The sequence below is a fragment of the Nicotiana tabacum genome, chromosome 10, assembly GCF_000715075.1.
Source record: "Nicotiana tabacum cultivar K326 chromosome 10, ASM71507v2, whole genome shotgun sequence".
In the NCBI taxonomy this organism is placed as follows: domain Eukaryota; kingdom Viridiplantae; phylum Streptophyta; class Magnoliopsida; order Solanales; family Solanaceae; genus Nicotiana; species Nicotiana tabacum.
The window spans coordinates 141,782,755-141,806,799 of record NC_134089.1 but is presented as its reverse complement, the minus strand read 5'-3'; the positions used below and the strand labels follow the sequence as shown (position 1 = coordinate 141,806,799).

The 24,045-nt window shown below is 39.1% G+C and overlaps 1 protein-coding gene across 5 annotated transcripts; it reads right to left on the bottom strand.

Moving 5' to 3' along the window:
* Nucleotides 1–16,058: 16,058 nt before the first annotated feature.
* LOC107795586 (G-type lectin S-receptor-like serine/threonine-protein kinase At4g03230) lies at nucleotides 16,059–19,531 on the bottom strand. 5 transcript variants are annotated; one of them, XM_075223375.1, is made up of 7 exons: nucleotides 18,160–19,531; nucleotides 17,943–18,068; nucleotides 17,617–17,807; nucleotides 17,324–17,534; nucleotides 16,985–17,225; nucleotides 16,701–16,851; nucleotides 16,059–16,606 (listed from the first exon to the last, which is right to left on the bottom strand). In XM_075223375.1, the coding sequence occupies exons 1-7, from the start codon at nucleotides 19,430–19,432 to the stop codon at nucleotides 16,295–16,297; spliced, it is 2,505 nt and encodes an 834-aa protein (XP_075079476.1). In that variant the 5' UTR covers nucleotides 19,433–19,531; the 3' UTR covers nucleotides 16,059–16,294. The 5 variants fall into 5 exon arrangements, with proteins under 5 accessions (XP_075079476.1, XP_016473738.1, XP_016473739.1 ...); XM_016618252.2 differs by having other exon boundaries at nucleotides 16,985–17,222; XM_016618253.2 differs by having other exon boundaries at nucleotides 16,985–17,168.
* Between the last annotated feature and the right edge of the window lie 4,514 nt (nucleotides 19,532–24,045).

Genomic DNA, 24,045 nt, shown 5'->3' with positions numbered 1-24,045 from the left:
ATTGTCCGGGTGGACAAATTTATCTTGTCAGCTGACTTTGTGATCTTGGATTGCGAGGTGAACTATGAGGTTCCTATCATATCGGGTAGACCTTTCCTAGCTACCGGGAAGGCATTGGTAGATGTGGAAGCATGGGAACTCACCTTCCGGGTGGGAGATGAAAAGGTTGACTTTCATGTGTGCAAGTCTATGAAGCAGCCCAATAGTACCGAGGTGTGCTCTTTTGTTGACCTCGTCACAGTAGTGATAATTGATGACACCAATGCCATGATCAATGCGAAGGACCCATTGGAGGCCATTTTGTTGAATTTTGATGTCAATGAGGATGCAAACCGAGTGGACTGCGTGAATGCTTTACATGAAATGGGCTCTTATTCTTATGAGCCTAGGAAATTGTCTTTGGATCTCGAGAATAGAAAGACTCCGCCAACCAAACCTTCAATTGAGGAGCCTCCGGTGTTGGAGTTGAAACCACTTCTTCCATACCTCAGGTATGAGTTCTTAGGCTCAAATTCTACTTTTCCAGCTATTCTTTCTTGTTACCATACTAACATACAGGTTGATGCCACATTGACGGTGCTTCAAAAGCGGAAAAAGGCAATTGGATGGACTTTAGATGAGATTTGGGGAATAAGCCCCGCATTCTGTATGCACAAGATTATTCTGGAAGATGATGCAAAACCGTCCTTGGAGCACCAAAGGAGGCTAAACGAGGAAATGCAAGAGGTTGTGAAAAAGGAGGTGATCAAGTGGTTGGATGCTGAGGTTGTGTACCCCATCTTTGATAGCTCTTGGACTTCACCGGTGCAATGTGTACCAAATAAGAGTGGCATGATTGTGGTGACAAATTCCAAAAATGAGTTGATTCCTACAAGAACCGTCACCAGTTGGAGGGTATGCATGGACTACCGCAAGTTGAATAAAGTGATCCGCAAGGATCACTTTCCTTTGCCATTTCTGGATCAGATGCTAAACCGACTTGCTGGGTGTGCCTTCTATTGCTTCTTGGATGGGTATTCTGGGTACAACCAAATCTTGATTGCTCCGAAAGATCAGGAAAAGACCACATTCACTTGTTTGTATGGCACATTTGCTTTCTCTAGGATGCCTTTTGGGTTGTGTAATGTAGCCGGTGCATGATGGCCATTTTCACCGATATGGTGGAAGACATTTTGGAGGTGTTTATGGACGATTTTAGTGTTGTGGGGGACTCATTTGATGAATGCTTGAACAATCTTGATAGGGTATTGGCTCGTTGTGAAAAAAACCAATCTTGTCCTCAATTGGGAGAAATGCCACTTTATGGTGGAAGAAGGAATCGTTCTTGGGCATAAAATTTTGAAGCATGGCATTGAGGTGGATAAAGCAAAGATAGATGTGATTTCAAGGCTCCCTCCCCCTACATCTGTCAAGGGAGTCCAAAGTTTTCTTGGTCATGCGGGGTTCTACCAGAGATTCCTTAAAGACTTTTCGAAGGTAGTGAACCCCTTGTGCAAGTTGTTGGAAAAAGATGCTAAGTTCGTATTTGATGACAAGTGTATGCAAGCCTTTAAACTTCTCAATCATAAGTTGACCACCACTTCTATCATTACCGCACATAATTGGAGCTTGCCCTTTGAGCTCATGTGTGATGCTAGCGATGTTGCGGTTGGGGAAGTTTTGGGTCAACGAGTGAACGAAATGTTTCATCCGGTATACTATGCGAGCAAGATAAAGAATGATGCTCAAGTGAACTACACGGTGACCGAGAAGGAACTTTTGGCTATTGTGTTTGCTATGGAAAAATTCCGGCCGTATCGTATGGATGCTAAGGTTATTGTTCATACCGACCATGCCGCTCTCCGATACTTGATGACAAAGAAGGACTCCAAAGCTAGACTGATGCGATGGGTCTTGTTACTTCAAGAGTTTGATTTGGAGATTGTGGACCAGAAGGGTAGTGAGAACCAAGTGGCGGACCACTTGTCCCGCTTGGAGGAGGAGGGGAGGCCTCGTGATGGCCTAGAGATCAATGATTTATTTCCCGACGAACAACTCCTTTCGGTGTCTATGAATGATATGTCATGGTTTGCCAATGTTGCTAATTTCCTTGTGACTAGTATAATCTCGTGTGAGCTCTCTTCTAACCAAAGGAAGAAGCTCAAGTGGGATAGTTTGGATTTCTATTGGGATGAGTCGTACTTGTTCAAGATTTGCACCGATGGTGTGATCCGAAGGTGTGTCCCGGAGGAAGTGAAATTGAGTATTTTGAAGGCTTGTCATTCCTTTCCCTATGGTGGTCATCATGGCGGGGTGAGGACAGCTTCTAAAGTTCATAGTTGTGGATTTTATTGGCCAACTTTGTTCAAAGATGCGGGTGACTTTGTAAAGTGATGCGACGAATGCCAAAGAGCGGGTGAAATTTCGAAGAAAGATGAGATGTCTCTCAATACCATCCTTGAGGTTGATATTTTTGATGTATGGGGCATTGATTTCATGGGCCCATTTGTTAGCTATTGTGGGAACACTTACATCCTTGTGGCGATGGACTATGTTTCAAAGTAGGTTGAAGTCGTGGCTTTGCCCAACAATGAGGCCCGGAGTGTTGTTGCATTTCTCAAAAAAAGCATTTTTACAAGGTTTGGTACTCCTCGTGCAATCATAAGTGATGGGGGGTCTCATTTTTACAATAGAGCTTTTGACACATTGCTTTCTAAGTACGGTATCAATCACAAAGTTTCTACCCCCTATCATCCTCAAGCAACTGGTCAAGTGGAAGTCTCCAACAGGGAAATCAAAAGTATATTGTCAAAGACAGTCAATGCTAATAGGACTGATTGGTCGAAGAAGTTGGATGACGCTCCATGGGCTTATAGGACGGCTTTCAAGATGTCGATTGGTATGTCTCCGTATCGGTTGGTGTTTGGGAAAGCTTTCCATCTACCGGTTGAGTTAGAGCACAAGGCTATGTGGGTTTTGAGGAAGCTAAATCTTGAGTGGGATGTTGCAGCCAATCTTCGTGTAGAGCAGCTCAATGAACTTGATGAATTCTGATTCCATGCCTACTCCAGTTCGTCCTTGTATAAGGACAAGATGAAGTACCTTCATGATAAATATGCTCGTAGAAAGGAGTTCAAAGTTGGTGATTCGATTCTCATGTTCAACTCTCGGTTACGTCTGTTTCCCGAAAAGCTTAAATTAAAATGAAGTGGACCTTTTGAAGTGGTGTGTGTGACCCCGTTTAGTGCTCTTGATTTAAAGAACAAAAATGGTGAAGTCTTCAGAGTTAATGGGCATCGGGTCAAGCATTATCTTGGGAAAGTTGATGACAGCCATGTGGTGGCACTTCTTCATTTCACATGATGTGATGGTAACCTGCGTCGTGCCGCGACGTTAAATCAGGCGCTTCTTGGGAGGCAACCCATGTGTTTTTCTTCTTGTTTTCTTTGATTTTATTTGTAGTATAGGATTGATTTTTGGGCTAACTGGTTGTAAGATGTTACAGAGTTGTGTTGATACAGTGCAAGACATAGTGGAAAAATGCACAGGTCTCTCAAGTTGCCAGTGTAGCCGCACTACATTCTGTGTGGACCGCACTGGTGTGGGTAAAATGCAGCCTATCTGAAGTTTGCCACTACGGCCGCACTACATTTTGTGCGGTCCTTAGTGGACCTCTGCGGCCGCAGTCCATTTTGTGCGGACCGTAGAGCAATGCCTCCTCAAGCTTTGAAACTAATGTTCAGTGCGGACCGCGGTCCATTTTGTGAGGTCCGCACTGGGGTAGGTGAGCTGGGCCCCAGGGCTTTTTTATAAATAGTCCCTGAGGCCCTCCTGTTCAAACTTTTCGACCCTCTAATTCTCAGACATCTAAAAAGCAATGTTCATCATAATTTCTGCTCGCAAATAGCCGCTAAAGTTCTCTTATCACTTGTAAATCTCACAGCTAGTAACTTTTCTTCTTTTAATTATTTTAATTTCGTTATTTCCATTTACTTTTTTATTTTCCTTGTTTTTATTTTCTTCTTCCCAATGTTTCTTCAAATTGTTTAGGCTAGGGTAGTTAAATTCTTGATTAATGCAGATTTAGGTAGTTAATTACATTGGGTAAACATGTAGGGACACTACTTAGGTGAACAATTAGACTTAAAATCAAAATTTATGAAACCCTAAGTTGTGTTGCTTCTGGCCACTCAGTGCGGACCGCAGTCAATTTTGTGCAGATCGCATTGATAAAAGACCTGAATGTTGAACCTCAGGGAATGCGTCCGCACTACATTTTGTACGGACCGTATTGCCCCAGTGCGGCCACACTACCATTTTGTGCGGTCTGCACTGCCTAGATACAGAGGATGGGTAGTCTGATCCCTATCCCTGTGTGGACTGCATGGCCATTTTGTGCGGTCCGCACTGATCCCTGTACGGATGCACTACATTTTGTACGGCTTACACTTGGCTATTTTCTGCAACATGTCTGCAACATTTTGATTATGTTCTGCAACAATGTTTTTAACTGAGGCTACTGATACTAACAAGTTCACTTGATTGTGTTTGCAGACAATGGTTGAACAACGAGTCAAAGGATCTAAACAACCCAACAAAGGTGAATCTTTCTAGGGAGGGAAGCAGAAAATGGTACGACTCACTCCCCAAGCTAGGCAAAACATCAAAAATATGTGGAAGGCAATAAAAGCAGCCGATAGGCCCTATGATCAGTCGGGGAGTGAGTACGAACCCTCCCGGGAAATTTCTTCGGACTCTATGCCTGAATACATCCCTGACTGGCCGGAGAGGCATAGATTAAGAGACACTCTTCCACCATCACCCACTGCCCAAGCTCCAATACATGTGAATTCTAAGTCGTATGAGGGCTCAGTAGTAGGTAGTGGGGAATACTCCACCTCTCCCACAGCTTCATTATCCGGAGAGGATGCAGTAGGAGGTGAGGAGGAAGTAGAGGGAGATGAGGGAGTAGCAAAAGGAGGTGAGCTTCAGGTGGGAGGCTTTGCTGGAACTAGAAAGCCTGAGGCTTGGGAGGACAGATTTGTGAGTGAGGTGGCGTACCATAAATTTCGGGAGTGGTGGCCGGTGAGAAAGTTGATCCCGGAGAGAAGCTTCATAGATAGAGACTTGCTACCTCACAACCCCAACGTGAGGAGGCAGTTTAGGACGAGAGTTGGATGGGAGCATTTTTTGGATGACTGTGTGGACGCCAACGAACACTTGGTCAAAGAATTCTACTGCAACATAGCCCACATCAAAAAGGGCTCCAAAGTGACCAAGGTACGGAATCTGAAAGTGTTATTCGACGAAAAGTCGATAAATGAATACCTTGGCTTCAATGAGGAGGACAAGACCCTGTACATGGCGAAGATGGAAATAGGCGAGGAGGTCCGTCCATGGTTGGAACAATACCTGGCAATCCCAGGTACCACCCCGCACTGATTGACTGCTGGAGTTAAGATCTTAAGAAGGAGTTTGAACTTTGAGGCACGGGGGTGGGAGACCTTTGTATGTAGCCGGTTGGATCCCACGACACATGATAACTCTCTTCCTCTCTACCGGGCTGTATTAGTGGCTTCTATCATGGGGGGTACCCCACTAACATGGGAAATGTGATGTCACGGATTATAACCATTGTAGGTGCAGAGCATGATAGAAACTAACCATTCCCCAGTTTCCTCACGATATACTTCCGGGACTTGAAAGTGGACAAGAGGCCCTTCGACATCAAAGTCAAAGCGAAAGCCCCATTTTCTTGGTACAACATGCAGTGGGATGACAACCCCAAGAGCAAGAACTTCAAAAGTATAGCTACTACTCCAACTGGCCAGTCTGAAGAGCCAGTTGTGGTAGTGGCTCCTGCTGAGCCTACCTCCACTTCCACAGACATCCCTCCTGGTATTTCCACATCCATAGCCATTCCTGCTGGTCCATCCACCTCAGCAGGCCTGGAGATTCCATCTTCCCGGGCCTATCCTATTACTGCTCGCCGACTGAGCTAGGCACTTCTTAGTATAAACAATTGGATGTAGACTGCCTCATCCAAGTTGTCCACACTCACTACCGTGGTTAAGGCTCAGTCGTCACCTCCAGCCCCACAGGTTCCCCAGTCAATCGAGGATGCTCTTAGAGAGATTTTAGATAACCAGAAGAAAATCCTCGACACTCAGGCAGTGCTCTCAAAGGCAGTTGATTCACATAGCAAGGCTCTCAAGGATCTTGCTCGGGAGCACAAGAAGCTGAGGAAGACACGGGCCTCCAAAGAGTCCGTGAAGGAGCTGAGAGTAGATGTAGACAGACTGAAGGTAGATCACCTGCCTTTAGATTTATTGCTCCATGACCCAGCACCAGCAGTTCATCCAGAGTCGGAGCAGTCACAGAGGCCTCCCAAGAGGAAGAGGATGATCCCCCGAGCTGATGATGTAGTCATCCAGTTGGCTAACCCACAGGAGACCTCTTCCAGTCAGCCATAGGGTACACTACCTACGGAGCCTGTCCAGCCCCAGGTCCCAGTAGTAGAGCAACAGGCCACAGGGGACCAGTCTGAGGTCCCCGAGCACAGAGAGGACCCAGGGACCACACATGACCCTATGCAGACAGACAGGCCATAGGGAGTTTCTTATATCATTTTTCCTCTTATCTTTTTGGTGCTTTATTTAGACTAGTTGGTATTGGGGACAATGCCAGCTTTTATTTGAAGGGGAGGCCCTACCTGTTATTCATTCGGATGATTGTATATATATTTGATACATTTTTATGCTTTCTTGATTTTTCATCTTTGGTTTGTATATAATTTTGACATTTCATTATATTTATCGTACTTTTATTTTACTTTGGATTTGTATATAAAGTTATATTTCATTGTACATATTCATCCCATCTATTGTATATTCAAATCCCCTCTTGTATATATTCATTCTATTTTCCGCAAATTTTTCGGTCTTAGCTTCTTATTTGTGATTCGTAGCTTCTTGTTTTCAACGTTTGCAATAAGCCTTTGGTTTTTTTAATGTCACGGTTCTTTCCAAAGGTGGAGTGTTGTGTGAACTGGGTGGCTCTTCCCAATGATAGATGGCGTGACAACCTTCTTAAGGGTTTGAGTCCATTTTTCTTTTTGTGTTTAGTAGTTGGTAGTTAAGGGTACCTCAAGCAAAGCTTCACTTGGGCCTAGAACATTTTCCTTTGATCTCATGGTCAAAAACAAATTGTTATATTTAGGATGGTGAAAGTCGTGACCTTAAGACTCTTATGTTGAACGATAATCATCAAGTGGTTTTTTGGACCATTGTGTGCTCAAATCGTATCTAAGGTCGTTGTGGGCCCCCGACTCTATGTATTTAGCAATCCCTTAGCTTGTGCGGTGAATAAATGAATTGCAAGTCCAAGTCCCGAGTCATTGGTCTAGAACTTGCCCTGAATGTTTGTTGAGGTGAAATCCTAAGTGAATTTTGACTTGCGACATGATTATAGGCTCTCCTTGATCCAAATGATAGTTTGAACAATTCCATAGCCTGCCAATGATAAGATCTCTAGTCAACCCTCTTGAGCCTTGGACCTTTTTTTTTTCAAGAACCATGATGCAAGCCTATACCCATTCTAAAAGATACCCTCTCTTGGCACCCGACCTTTCCGCAAAAGTATAAGTTTGGGGGGAGAGACGAGGATTGCAACAAAGTGGTAAAAAGGCACAAAAATGAAGAAAAGGAAAGGCAATGAAAAAAAGAAAGTAAAACAAAAATACAAAAAGAATGTCCAATGTGAAAAAGATTAAAAAGGGATTCAAGAAAAGCAAAGAATGAAAGGTGTGGAAAGTTGAAAAAGGAGACAAGGTTTGAAATGCATAAGAAAAAGTGACAGTGTGTCTCTCTAACCCCTTAGAAAGAAGTAAAATGACTAAAAGAGTCAAGTGAATGTGTGCCAAATGAATCAAAAGAAGTGCTTAAGGGAAGATGGAACCTACTTAGACCAAAACATTCCCTACCTTGAACCAAAAGCCTTCATAATGTTTCCACAAAATTCCTATATGATCTTGAGTTGAATGAAGCTTACATTAGTGGATACTCACATAAGGGGCAAGCATATGGTACTTAGAGCCGGACTTGTGACTTTTTCTTGAGAGAGATGAGTGAATTTCCATTAACCTCGTTTTACGTGCCACTATTCTAAAGGTGAGGTTTGCTTAGGGAGAGTTGAGGATGTGTGAGTTTGGATTCCACAATGACCAAAGTAATTGAAAGAGTTCTTTAATGTGTTGAGTCAACCCTTGATGCTCTTGTGTCGCACTTAACCCATGGTGTTTCAATGAGTAAATGTTGTTAATGATTCATTTGTATTGAGAGCAATTGTTAATCCCAATTGATGCTAGTTGAGGTTGCTTTAGGACAGCTAAAAACTTCTTGGATTTTCCCTTAAGGGGTGGGTCTTATTTTGTTTGCTTGAGGACAAGCAAAAGCTTAAGTTTGGGGAGTTGATAACTAGGGATTTTGACGCATTTTATACTCCTTCTTGCTTATGTTTTGATTAGAAATTCACACAAAATAGTCCCTAAAGGCTCACAAGTTTGTGCTTGATTACAGGTTTGCTCAACAAAGTTACAAAATGTCAAAGATCAGCTCAAAAGGAGTGAAACTTGCACAAGTGCCAAAGACAAGACAAGCGCAGGCAAAACAGGCCCAGTGCGGATGCACACCACTTTGTGCAGTATGCACTAGGAGATTCAGAGAGCATGATTTCCAAGCTAAGAGGCAGTGCAGCCGCACTAGGTTTTTGTGCGGTCCGCACTGCCATTTTGTGCGATCCGCAGAGCTGAGAATCAGAGAAGTGTCAAGTTGAAGCTTTCAAGCCAATGCGGTCCGTAGTCCATTTTGTGCGGACCGCATTAAAAGCCTCAACGGCCGCAGTCCATTCTGTGCGGTCCGCAGAGCCCGAGTTCAGAGAACCAGAACATCAAGTTCAGAGCCCTAGTGCGGCAGCACACCATTTTGTGCGGTCCGCACTAACCCCGCATGGGCATATTTGTCCAGATTTTTCAGCTTAGTATAAATAGATTTTTTTTCATTTTTAGGGTATCAGATAGTTTTTAGAAGCAGTTGCGCTCGTGGGAACGACTCTTGTAGCCATTTTGGGCAATTTTATCTACTTTGCAACATTGAATCTTTATTTTTATCTTAGTAATTAATTAATATGAGTTTATCTTCATCTATTTCTAGTTTTTCTTCTTTGAATATGAGTAGCTAGACCCCGTAGCTAGGGTTGTGGCTCAACCCTAGTGTGGGTAATTGATGGGTCTTGTATTTTAGGGCTAAATTGACTATGGTGTTTGATATTTGGGTCAATTTCATGGTTAATTGCTGAATTAGTGGTTGCAAACACTAGTTTGTATTTAGTTGACTAGGGCTCCTCTTGAGAAAGAGAGCTTAAGTCTCTGAAATTGATCCAACAAGGAATTGGGGTGTACTCAAGAGATTAATAGCCCCAAATAAAGGGTTAAACCTCGAGAGAGTAATACCCGACTTGAACCATAAGTTGCTTGTGTAAATTTGCATACCCAGTTGATCTTGAGAAAGTCAATTGGGCAAAATCACTTGAACCACTGAGAGGTGTAGAGTGGGTAAAGTAGTGCAACGATTATATCATACTCCCCAATCATGTCAATTGTTCCTTAGACTCAAGTACCCATCAATTGACCACCTAGGCGGATGTCACTACCCTAGTTCCCTTTAAACCATTTGAATTACCTTTTTAGCTTATCTCTTAGCTTAATCTAGTTACAATTATAATTTGTAGTTTGATAAAATTATAATTATAAATAACCCCCCCCAAAAAAAAATGATTAGAAGTGTAATTTGAACACTTACGCAATCCCAAGCTAAATAGACACTCAATTCCAATTCTAGCTCTTTATGGATATCGATCCCGACCCAAAATCAGGTAAAAGTTGCTCCGTCCCTCTCTCGCTACATAATTAGTAGTGCGGAGTAGGCTACGATCATGTAGCTCTTGGCTACTAATCTAGCTTTAAATCTATCAACATTACCATTGACCTTGTACTTGATTTTGTACATTTACTTGGACCCAATAGCTTGTTTATTAGGTGGAAGATCTATAATCTCCCATGTATGATTGTCCTCTAAGGCTTGGATCACTTGTTACATTGCAAGCACCCAGTTTTGATTTGTTTCTACCTCTTTGTATGATGTAGGTTCTACTGAAGCAGAAAATGCTTGAAGATAGGTCTGATATGTAGCTGAAAGTTGATCGTAAAACAAATGATTGGACATAGGATAGATATGTTTACCTAGTAGTTTAGTGGTAACATAATCCTTAAGCCAAATTGGTTGTTTGGTTTGTGTGTGAGGTCTGGTGGTTTCAACGGTTGCAATAGGTGAAGATATGTCAGGAGTTGGAGGTGAATTGACAAATATATCATTTATAAGAGATAGGAAGGTTGATCCCTCCACCCTTGAGGGAACGAATTATTAGTCTTCTGTAACAGGAAGAGCCTCAGGAGCATGAAGGTCTGTTGTTGAGTCAAGATCTGTCAAGGCTTCAGGTTCTGTTAAGGCAGGTGCAGAATTATCATCCTCATCTTGTGGAGTAGATGATTATGGAGGAGGTAAACTAGGATCAAATGAATTCACTGTAGACTGAGAAAATAATGCTTCTTCATCATGACTACTAGAAGTCGGTTTGAAAGGGAAAACATATTCCTGAAATTTGACATCCCTGCTAACAAAAATTATATGAATATCAAGATCATATATCCTATAACCTTTTTGTGTCTCAGAATATCTAATAAACACTACTTTCCTTGCTTTGGGGGCAAACTTATCTCTTTTAGGAAGATTACAAGCAAAGCTTTGACATTCAAACACTCTTAAATGATCCAGATTAGCTGACTTCCCATAGAGCATTACATAGGGTATCTATCCTTGCAATACTGGTGTTGATAGTCTATTAATCAATTATGTAGCAGTACTAACACACCTGCCCCAGAAGTTGAGAGGTACCCCACTTTGAAATTTTAGAGCTCTAGCAACATCTAGAATATGCCTATATTTTCTGTCTATACCATTTTTTTGAGGAGTATATGGGCAGTTACTTTGGAGTATAATTCCATTTTCAGCTAACAATTCATTACATTTGGCATTAAAGAATTATGTGTCATTGTCTGATCTCAGGGTCTTGATTCTAAAATCAAACTGTGTCTTTATTATTGCGGTGAAATTCTTCAATACAATACACACTTCACACTTAGATTGTATTAAGCATACCCATATGTATCCAGTAAAATCATCAACAATAGTCACAAAGTAATATTTTCTGTCATGTGTATGTGTTTTGTAAGATCCCCACACATCTAAATGAACCAGCTAAAATGCTACTTTAGACTTGCTTACACTTAAGAAATTGCAATCTACTTTGCTTAGCTAGAGGACAGATGCTACAATTTCTTGATTTTCCTGCACATATGTTGTCTTGTAGAGATGAGATATGTTGTATAGAGTTCCAGGATGCATGCCATAGTTGTGTTTGTTCTTCTTTCATTACTGCACCTACTATTATGCCTTTTGCTTGTGCATATTCCCTTAGTATGTATAGACCATCAGACTCTCTACCAATTCCCAATATCTTTCCCCTGTAATGTCCCTACAACATACAAAAATCATGGAAGAACTTCACTATGCAAGTGAGTTTTGGCACTGATAGCAAATTAAACTTGAAATCTGGAACATGTAGCACATCCTTTATACATGTGTCTCCTAAAATAGTAGCATTTCCATTATACATTATTTATGCTTTATTTCCAGTTGGCAATTGAACTCCTTGACCTCCAACTTGCTTTGTATCACTCGTTATATCATTATCATGAGTAATATGATGGGTTGCCCCTGAATCTACTATCCAACTATTTAAGGGAATATTGGATTGTAAAGTCATAATACCTGCCATATTAGTGGAGCATTCTCCTCCTCCTTGTTTGTTCAGTGGCCCTACAAACTGCTTATACTGTTCTTCAGAGAGGAAATGGCCTTGTGGCTGAGTACTTGTCCCTCATATTTCTTCAATTCTTGCAGCATTAGCAAAGGTTCTATTTCCTCCTAGCTGAGGTGACGATTATCCAATGTATATGAATTTTAAACTCGTACTTTATCAAATTATAGTATAGAAAGATGCCGATCTCACAAAGATTGGTTTATCTATTCTACAAATGGTTCTTGTTTTAATTACTATTTGAGAGAATTAGAAAAGTTGAGTTGAGAGTTAAATAGCAAATATGAACAAACAAACAGTAGAGAAAAGCTTTTTTTTTCTTTTACAAATATGATAAAGATGTTGGGATCTTGATTTCACTTGATAATTCAATTATAAAGCATATATTTATTTTCCAGTTTCTATTTCTTACAAAATGCATAAATGCCTCTCTCGATTACACTTATACATGATTACTTAAATTGAACAATTAAGAGCATTTTTCTTGGTTATACAAATTAATTATCAAGATAATAATATTAAAGAACCAGAAATATATACTTGAATTGAAACATGCTCTTTTTCAAAGTAAATCCCTTTTGGTTACTTTACTTGTTATAACTTTAATTTTAAACTATTCGACTCTTTCGATTTCAGATTAGTATAAAATCAAATTATAACACGAAACAGATAGATGTGATTAAATAAATGTCAACACTTATCAACACCACTATTAATCTTATTACCCCTTCCGCTTCTCTCGATTACAAAATGAATAACAAGTTAGTTAGTGATACAAAGTGAATAGGTGTGATTAAACTAAATAACATCTAACTATAAAAGTTGATAAAATTATAAATCGAAAGTTTCAAACCAAGCAAGTGAAACTGAAAAATAAACTTTCACTATTATATAAAATTATTGAGATCGATCATTCTCCCAACATATTATAATTACTTCATACTGGAGCTAGTACTACCAACAAAAATATTCATGTCCACTAAATAATAAAATAGAAAGAAATATTCAATAAGAATAATTCCACTTATTTAATTAAAAATAGGAACTAGAATAATTTTTAACCTTGAAACTTATTTAGAACTAAAATAAAAGTGTAGCCATCAATGTGGTCTACGAAGATGATTAAAAACTAAAATAAACTTTGCAAGAGGAATGATTCCAAATCTCCATGATTACTTCTGCAGGGATTGGTAATGTCCATTTTATAGCCATGAGATAACTTGATGGTAACCGTTTTGCTTTGTTGGAAATAGCTAGGTTTTGGTTGAAAATGGTTTTTTGGCCTTTTAGTTGTAATTTGGGTGCACAATATCTTTCATTTTCTTTTCTTGACACTTTCTCCTTCTTGCTTTTTACTCTGTTGTATTTCTTCCTTGAAATCTTTCTTGACCTTGCACCACTACTTTTGCACTCTTTTCTACATTATTTAGTTAAATATACGAAAAATATTTGATAATTTTTATGCTTTTACAAGGATAATCATATATTTAAAATCTAGAAAAATGTACTTATCATGAGGTTTCTTTTTGCTTTAAAAATCTGGATAGCCAACAATTTTATAGCAGTTTTCTTTTAATGTCCCTTGTAACCACTGTGTTCACAAATCAGTCCAAATTTCTTAGTTTTAAAACCTTGTCCTTTTTTCTGCAAACATAGTCAATGAATCACTATTTGTATCTACTATACCCAATGTCCTTTGACTCTCCTCCTGTATCACTATAGCATATGCTTTATTTACCGTCACCACTGGCCTTTTGAGCAGAACATTGCTTCTTACATAGATCTCATTCAGTCCCATGAGAAACTACAAAAGTATCTGATTTCTCAAGTGTTCTAATAAAGGCCTCGATTCTTCACAATCATAGGAAGGCAGAGGCATTAACACATCCAATTCATTTCGTAAATCTGATATTTTTGTATAGTAAGCAGTCACAGAATTTGTGCCCTATTTAAGACTAGCAATCTCTGTCCAAAGATGATATATCCTAGTTAAACTACATCTATCAAATTTTTCCCTAAAGTCACTTCATATTTTCCTAGCATTAGGTGCAAAAACTATGTTTGGAATCAATTCATTAGAAATTGTGCTTCCAATCTATGACAGTACAATCGCATCACATTTTTTCCATTATGCTACCAATTCTCCTCTATACGAGATTTTTACACACGTTCCATCTACAAATCCAAACTTGTTTTCCCCCTAGGTGCTAGTTTCATTGCCGACTCCACAGGGCATAATTTACCGACCTTGTGAGCTTAATCAAAACTAAAACCATATCTGGCGCATCTGCTGCTTGAAGAAATAGATTTATGCTTGAGAGAGGTTACCTTGTTTCCTGCCATGGCGAATCGGAATTGTGCTTCGTCGGCAATGAATTCCCCCAAATTTTAGCTGCCTTGCTAGAACTCCTCGTCAGAGCTGACTTCCTCAGGTTCGCCGCTCTGATACCATGTCAATTTACACAGATTCTGTGTATAACCCTAGCAATTGAAGCATGTAGTAGAATGAATCAATAATGAGAGGAAGATTCTAGAGAGAATAAAAGAGAGAAGGTTTCATTTCAAGTAGTATATATACACTCGTCTAATGTTCTAATATAGAACAGTATTAACCACTTTTAACCAACTAACATTACTAACTCCTCTAACTTTCTGTATTTACAAACTGACCCCTAGAGTATATTCTCTATTATATCAATAAGACAAGTGAAGAACATTCTAATAACCTATGTCTTAAATAATGTATTATTGGATTGAATATAGTTTGATGTATAATTTGTGTTTTTCACTACTATTCTTGTCTTCTCTTTTTTTTTATGTTTATGAGTTGTTTTCATTCAATGTTGATGTTAATAATTCGAGTGTCTGGTCACCAATTAGATGGAAGTAAAAATTTGCCTTAGATGAATGAGACTGAAAAGTGAAATTTAGATTTAAACACTAGATAACCTTGTTTAGGCATTTTGTAGAGTTTTCTTGAAGGTAAATGACTAGGAAGAAGGAAATGATCAACTTGTTGCTCCTCAAATATAGCTATTAACTATTTGTGAAGAAATTAATTAAATAAATTTGCCTTAGATGAATGAGACTGAAAAGTGAAATTTAGATCTAAACACTAGATAACCTTGTTTAGGCATTTTGTAGAGTTTTCAGCTACCACTTCTACAGGTTCATCACTCATTGTCCCGTCATCCGTTAATTCATAACAAAGTTGCTTAAAAATTTCCTCTAGGCTTGAAGGTAAATGACTAGGAAGAAGGAAATGATCAACTTGTTGCTCCTCAGATATAGCTATTAACTATTTGTGAAGAAATTAATTAAGTAAGACGTCCACCCTACAATTTTCTTATTACTTCTACGCCTCCAAATCCGTAGGAAGGTGAACTGATTGATAATGTCTCTTGCTGAAAGCTAGCGGTTGACATAATGCCTTGATGCATATAAATAGTGTTGAGTGTGCAAACAAAATTTAATATTAGTAGTTGAAAAGATTGATAGCCTACATATAAGGTGTAGTTATCTCTGGTGTGAGGGCTTTTGGGGAAACCGTGCGAGCTTGGACCAAAGCGGACAAAATCACACCATGTTAAGAGTATCTTTGGGCTGGCTTAGCCCAACAACTGGTATCAGAGCCAATGTTCAGCAGGACGAGTATGGTGATGGCTGAGTGATGGCATGGTGCTTGATTTGTTTACCCTTATGAGCTTGGAGATGTGCACACACGAAGAAGCTAGTTGCAGGCTTCAGTTGTCATACGTACTCTGACGATATGGGTGGCACACAATGAATCTCGAAAATTGACCTGTGGATCGTGGTAATGGGCCACGCATAACTTAGTTCGAAGAGGAGATTGTTGGGTGTGCGAGAAAAGTCCCACATTAATAGCTGAAAAGATTGGGAGCCAACATTTGAGGTGTACGTATCTCGTAATGGTGTGAGGCCTTTTGGAGAAAATCGTGCGATCTTGGCTTAAAGTGAACAATATCACACTATATTATGAGTATCTTCGTGTTGGTTTAGCCCAACAAATAGTTTGTTGCATGACACGAATAATATACTTTTTTTATCAAGAATTTAGAAATATATGCTACTGGACAATACTAAGCATCTACTATTTGTAACTGTAACTATAAACATTGCTTGTGCTCCTGGTCTGCTACTGCCTTAACTACAACAAAATGGTAAAAGAAAAAGACATGGTTCTCACTTCTGTATTTTGGTCTAAGGTGAAAATAATATTTCATCTACTTGTTCTTCACTTGTTTGACAGTGGAAGAAGATAAGAGATTAACTCATTTTAAAAACTAATAAATTCATCACACTATCGGCCTTCTTCCATTGTGATTGTCAACTCAACTTTAGAGGAGCTGTGTGGCTTAGCTGATAAAGCCGGAGATACATTAGAAACATATTTCCTTGATACGAAAGCTGGTTGATTAGGTTTTGGAATAGGCATACTTTCACTGCGAAGCATCATTACTACATTTGACATAGTAGGACGATCACCTGGATCTTCTTGCACGCATAACAGTCCAACGTTTATGCACTTCATTGCCTCTTTCGGGTTGCATGATTCGAGCAATGAATGATCCAGCAAATGTAGTGCCCGTTCTTCTTTCCAGAAATTCCATGCCTGTGATATGATGATCATTTAGAATAATGAATATCAGGCCAACAGATTGGAACAAACTACTGGAAGTGTTTTTAGCTTCAGAATAGTAACTCACATAGCCTAAAAGGTTTGAAGCCTCTTTAGATTGATAAAACCCGGTGTTTCTCCTTCCTGTTATTATCTCCAGTATAACTACTCCTAAGCTGAATACATCTGACTTGATCGAGAATAACCCCTCCAATGCGTATTCAGGAGACATATATCCACTAAATTAATTACCAAATAATGAATATACCACGAGTCAGCTGTACGAATGCAACGAAGCAAGTTCATAATGGAATTATAAGAAACTAGCAATTCCTTCAGCATGTGCATTGTGATGTGCAATGTAATACTTACTAAGTTCCAACCACTTTCTTGGTATTTGCTTCTGTTGTTTTTTCTTCAACAATCCTTGCCAAGCCAAAGTCTGATATTTTTGGGTTCATTTCTTGATCCAACAGAATGTTACTTGTTTTCAGATCTCTATGAATAATTCTCAGTCTCGAGTCTTCATGAAGATAGAGAAGCCCTCGAGAAATTCCTGATATGATATCAAATCGCTTTTTCCATTTCAATGACTTGCTAAGCGTTTGATCTTCTTAGGTAACCATGGGGTAAATTTACCAACATCAAGCAAATAGAAAGATTAAGAAATCACCAGTGAACAAACATAAATAGATAGATTCAGATACTAACCGAATATGAAGGTGTCTAGACTTTTGTTTGGCATATACTCGTAAAGTAGAATCTGTTCATACCCTGTGATACAGTAGCCTAAAAGTCTGACTAGATTTCTATGTTGAAGTTTGGAAATCAGTATGACTTCGTTCCTGAATTCGCCAATGCCCTGTCTAGATTGACTTGATAACCTTTTTACAGCAATTTCTTGTCCACCTGAGAATATACCCTGGAAGAAAATTTTGATGTGGAAAGTAGGATATTATGGAATTACTATATAAAGTAGAACTGTTGAGAAAACCAACCCTAACCTTATAAACAGGACCAAATCCTCCTTGTCCAAGCTTTTGTGCATCTGAGAAATTATCTGTGGCTGCTAATATTTTTTCCAAACGAAAGAATGGAACAGCGATATCTTGCTTATCATTTTCGTAAATCAAGTTTTGTGCTTCTCTTTCTGTCCAATGCGGCACTGGATTCCCTTCTGTGCTTTGTTGGTTTGCTAAGATCAGAAAACAAGAATTTGAGATGTCTCTCTTGATCTGATTCAAACAAAAAAGGAAAACGGAAGGAGAAATTTTTCCAGTAGCTAGTGGTAAGACAATCAATCCAGAGAATACATCAACAACACATGTACCTTTTCTCTTTGCCATCTTTCTCCTATAATATATGTAACTAAAGCTGCATAAAGCTACAACTGCAAGGACTACCACAACAGAAATGATAACTTTAAGCTTCACGGACAATTGGCCTGATTTCGAAACTGATGACATAAAAGAGAAAACTTGAGATTTATTAGGATGTCAACTAAGAGACTGCAAAGAGATTCAATTCGCATACAACTCCTGACTTACCTTCACCGAGTGCTTGATCCAAGGCGTTAAGTCTGGTATAGATTACACTTCCACCGCCATCTTCTGGTGAGAGTTTCCTTAGATTCAACAATTCATCGTTCCAAATTGAACACACACTGGTATCATAAGCATAGGCATTACAGGAACAATCATTCAAGCAAATAGAATGGCATTCCTCAGCACTAGAAGCTGTAACAGTTTGAGAATGTTCAGGTAATGTCACCTTGGAATTCCTCAAAAAACCGCCCTTTGTTTTACCAGCAACACACTGCAAGCTTAACCTCCTTACACAACCACCGGAATGATCATTCAAGTCCCATTCTGCATCAGATCTAGGTGTGAAACCGGTCAAGCAATTACAAAAGGACGCGGACTCCTTATTGCAAATGCTAAAGGCACCACAACTAGCATAAACCTCGCAAGGTTGTCTTGGTTGAGTTGTAAAAAGTTGCCATTCCATCAAAGTTTCCACCCAAATCAGATGCCTGATTTGCCCTGAGACATCTAGTGTTAATCTAATTTTGTGAGAATTGCTTACAGAATACATAAAATAGCTCTCATTTTCATTATCAACATAACTAAAATTGTATCTCTGAGAATTCAAACTCATTTCAGGCATCAAGCTGAAAATTCGCCCGTTCCAAGGTCCAGTAGCTGAGTACATTTCAGTCCTGTTCCACTTTAAGAGGAACTGTCTATTGCTCTGATCCATCTCTACGGAAAAAAATCCCGGAGAAGGATCCTCTGAATTCTTCCAAGAAATAATTTTTTTTGTAGTATTAGAACGCTTGTCATATTTCGTTTTAGCATTTGGCAACCATGTGTCAGTCGGGTGATCAAAGCTTTGCCAAAGTGGAGGAGTTGAGTTTAATCCATCACTAAAAATCAAATTACCATCATCAGAAATAGTTGCTACTAGTGAATTTGAGCTGGTGGAGCTGATATTTGTGGACCAAAACAAGCTTTTGGATTCAGTAATAAGCACTAAATTGCCATCTAAAACTTTCAACTCGGCGGACATCATATCAGTAGCAGAAAGTGGCTTCTCCCTGTTTGCTACCCAAACTACGGTTTGTGGAATTACATTCCTGTACCATATACCAAGATAATATTTTTTCGACGTACCTGGTTTGAAGAATCCTAGCTCGAAGTTTTCACCTGAAGAGATTATAGTTTGGTTTCCAAAAATGGAGTGATTTACGGAGATCATATCTATTCCAAGAGACTGGTGGATACATAGAAGGATCACAAAAAGTAAGACAAAAAAATGCATAGCTGCACCAAATTTCTACATAGAATATACAGTACTAATTCTTATATTAAAGTCATGACTCTTATGTTAATGTAAGACTCTCTTTATCAAAGGGAACTTGTCTAAGTCAATAAGCACGTACGCGCTTAGTAAGTAATTTATCTGGACTTTGCTTAACAAATAGTAATAATTATCAAATAAGGCTGCCACCACTCTTCTATGTTGGGTGTTTGGTTCGGTTTGAATCGGTTTTTTCCCTAAAAAGAAATCAAACCAAGTAAGTAGGTTTTTCAAATATTGGAACCAAACCAAACCAATTAAGTCGATTTTATTGATTCAGTTTATGTCGGTTTTTTTAAATATGAAACATACACTACCAAACACATATTATGCCGACTACATTTCAGCGTAGAACTAGTCAACTAATAGCTCTTTGAGAAATTATATCAGATTGATGATAAAATTTTAGAAACTTTGTATAAAAATATACGTATATATAGGTATAATATTAAATTTTAAATATCTACTTTTATAGTCGGTTTGGTTCGGGTTTTTTTCGCTAATTTTTTTTTATTAAAACCAAAACCAAACTAAATTTAATCGATTTTTAAAATTCTAAACCAAAACCAAACCAAACCAAAAAGTATTGGTTTTTTCGATCAATTTGGTTCGATTTTAGGTTTAGCTGATTTTTTTGGTTTTTATGAACACGCCTAGTTCTATGGACTGGTTTTTTTTCTTAAGCACTGATATTTCTGGTCCCTCGACCCATATTCTGTAAAGGGACAAAACAGGGGATTAGCATTTTCTATTAATAATCTACACTTAAGGGTCATTTGGTTCATATATCAACTTATCTATAATTTGCTTACATTATTTTCACTCAATTATATACAACTACAATATCATAAAATTTAAATATAATTTTTATACAATATTGTTCAACGTTCATGCAATAGTTAAATAACATATATATATAGTTAGTTAAATAACATATATATATATATATATATATATATATATATATATATATATATATATATATATATATATATATATATATAAACAGAATATAATTTTTCTACAATTTTACTACAATTTCGTAAATATAATGTATATCATGTCTTCTTCTTCTTTTTCGAGTTTCAATCTGAAATGCAGCCAAAATCAAGTCTAATCTTCACTAAAACACTCTCAAAATTGAAATATAAACTCCAAATCATATTCTTAATTGTTTGCAACAACACTCAATCCAAACAAATAATGGTTTTTGAAAACCCAAATTCAAATTCAAATTCAAAGCTTTTTAATGGCTGTCAATGGTGGAATTGCTACTCTCTTTTCCTTTGCTTTACATTAATGAAATTAGGAATTGAGAGATAGAGAGAGATGTAGAGAGAATTCTCAATTCTTTGCAACAACACCAAATTCAAACAAATAATGTTTTTCGGAAACTCAAATTCGAATTCAAAGCTTCAAAACTTTTTAATGGTTGTCAATGGTGAAATTGTTGTTCTCTTGTGCATGATACGTGGGGGAGGGGGATGGGATGTGGAGAGAGAAACGTGGGGGAATGGAAGATACGTTAGAGTGATTTTAGGACACTAATTATTATCATTAATTCCCTTAAAACGTACATAAATGGTAATTGGGTATATAAAATCTAATTATAGTAAAACTTGAGTAAGGAGGGTAATATAGTTTCATATAATGTTTAGTAAGGGAGTGTGATTACCGCATAACTTAAACGGGTATTAACAATGCAAAGTTTATTAAGGCCACAAAACGATGTACTATTAAGCTATGCGATTCTTTTGGACGAAATTTTGACGTGGTTTTTAATATTTTTGTAGTGTGGTCAACCAAATGACCCAAAAAAAAATCCGCTAGCCAACAGTGATAGACAAGAGAAGTACCAATATTGACTTGGTCAATCAGTGGGAAAACTACTAGCAACGGAAAGCGATGTTGGAAGGGTAGTCTTTTCGTTAAACTAATTAAATAAAAAGATTTGGGACAAATCCTAATCAGAGATAATTAATTCTAGATCTGAGATAGATGATAGGAATGAACAAATATTACTGAACATAAAATTTAATAACAACAGCGATTGAATCTCACAATGTAAGAAATAGATAATTGCTCCAATAATATCAAATGATAATGAAGAATACATAAGGGAAAAGAATCATCGTGCTTAAACAAGACCGCCCTCCGTCCATCTGATTATAGATGCATATCAAAATTCTAAGTTCTTCTCCCTCTTCTCGGCGAGGAGCCTGAAGTTAAGGAGCCTTTTTATCTTTTCAGGGATGTATGTGTTGTTGCATATGTGTGTGTGTCTTTTTTTCTTTTGTCACATTTCTCATGATATTTATACCAAACACTTTCCTTACCCAACGATCCTTAACCGGAGTACCTAAGTTCTTGGAATATCCTATAGAATATTCCTCTAAATATCTAAGTGTTGAACTGGTCGTTCGGATCGAATTGAGTGCTCGACCTAGACCGTAGCTAAATCACTCGCGGGCATATTGTTTCCTATACGCGACATCAGCTTGGTTGCTTCTTGGTTGCTCTTCCTTAAATAGAATTTCTTTGATCAGATTTTGACCAATACAGTTAGTCCCTCCGCCAATCGGGGTTGCCTTTGGGCGAGCTCGGTGGGCGGACTTCTCCAGTTGCACCTTTTGAGAAATCTAAGCACATTGGCTGAAGAGTAACCCTTCATAGCGAGATGACGATGCGATGCTTCTAGAGCCGTACTTGACCGTTCTGTCGGTTTGAAATGACGCCAATCTGTCATGCATCATTATGACGGGCGTTCCCTATACATTACGTCGTTTCCCGTGCTTCCTCTGCTTTGGAATTAACATGTCGACGTTTGGTTTTCTCGCTTAGGATGTTCGTATTCTTATAAATAGAGGAGAGAACTCTTCATTTGGGGTTGCTGTTTTTTTCTACATGTTATTCAAAAGACTCCATGCTTCTCTTTCCTCCTTCTTCAGATTCTTACGTTTCCATCTTTCTTCTTTCGAAGTTCCTTACCATTGTTACCCCCTCTATCCTAGCTCCTATCACCTACATCACCGAAGAAGACATGGCTAGTGCACTTTCTACTTCCAATAGAGTTGCCGGTACCGTTGCATTGAAAACGGATGTGCCCTCCCATGAAGAGGAGATGGCCCTTGTGGAAGATAAGAATTTTCCAACCATGGATGAGATAATTCCACGCTCGGGGAAAGCCAAGATTGATTTTAAGCATTTACTTGATGCCGATCTTGAGCCCGTTGTTTCCGTAATGGACACTGCGGCACTTGCTATGCTTAAGGCTAAGTGGAGGATTCCTGATCATGTTGAACTCGTTCCTGCGGATAATGACGTCGTGCAGATACATCGCACGGGGTACTGCGCATTTTATGCATACCCGTTTGTCATCAGTTACACACTTCCCCTTCCTTACGTTGCGGAATACTTTTGTCGTTATTATGGGGTGTGCCCGGATCAGCTTTACCCATATATATACAAACTTTTCTTCATGTTTACCAAGTACGCAGAACTGGCCAGCCGGGGGATTTCTCTTAGTCACTTGCTTCACCTCTTCGTACCCAGTTTTTACAGGGGTACTATGATACATTTTCGTCATCACGGGACCAAGGGATTAGTGATGAAGATGGACGACAAGACCAATCGCCGCTTTTGGGAGAGCTTCTTCTTTGTGAGGACGGAGCATGTGGTGTCGAATCCTAACGGATTTCCTTAGGAGTGGAATTTGTGTGTGTCTATATATATATATATATATATATATATATATATATATATATATATATATATATATATTTTAAAACGGCTTCTCGTTGTCCCTTTTCGGTGAACTGATTGTTCTTTTTTCTTCTATTTCACAGCTGAGAAGGCACCTCCGCTAGTCGTTGATATTCACGAGTGGGTGACCAAGTTTTTCCCTATACGATGAGGATTCGTGAATGGTCGCCATTCCACGAGAGATTCGGGCGTAGACCTTCTGTTGGTGAGTCAATTTGTCTTACATTTAGCTGTTTTGCCCTTTGCTCTGTGTTTTCCTCTTTGGTTTAAGCTTCCTTCTTTGGTATGTCTACGCGGCACGAGGAGGGTGAGGTCTCACGTACCTGCTTTCCATCCGTCGAGTCTCTCGACTGGACCTGCACCGATTGTGGCTGCACATGAGAGTGTTCAGACCACTGCTACTTTACAGACTACGGCCCCTCCCGTGCTCGGCCGTTGTGAGGATGGTCATCAGGTTGAGGCTCTGCTTTCCGTGATTTATTTGGTGGATGAGTCGTCTCAGGACGACGACGAAGAGGCTCCATTAAAGAGGCGGAGAATAAGGGCCAATGGGGTACCCAGGACTAGGGGGCCTTCGAGGAGCGAACCCGTGTTGGCAATGCCTGAGTCTGTTGGTGATGCCAATTTAGGTGAGGAGACCGTATCCCCCTCGGTCATGGAGGTGGTGCCTGTTTCTGGCATGGAATAATCTACCATGGTAGGGGGCATCACTCGGAGGCCGCTGCGATCATTCTATGTGGTCTATCAACTTCGTAACAGGTTCGTGCTCCCTCTTTGGCCAGCGAGAGGGCAAAGGGCATAGTCGTAGATTA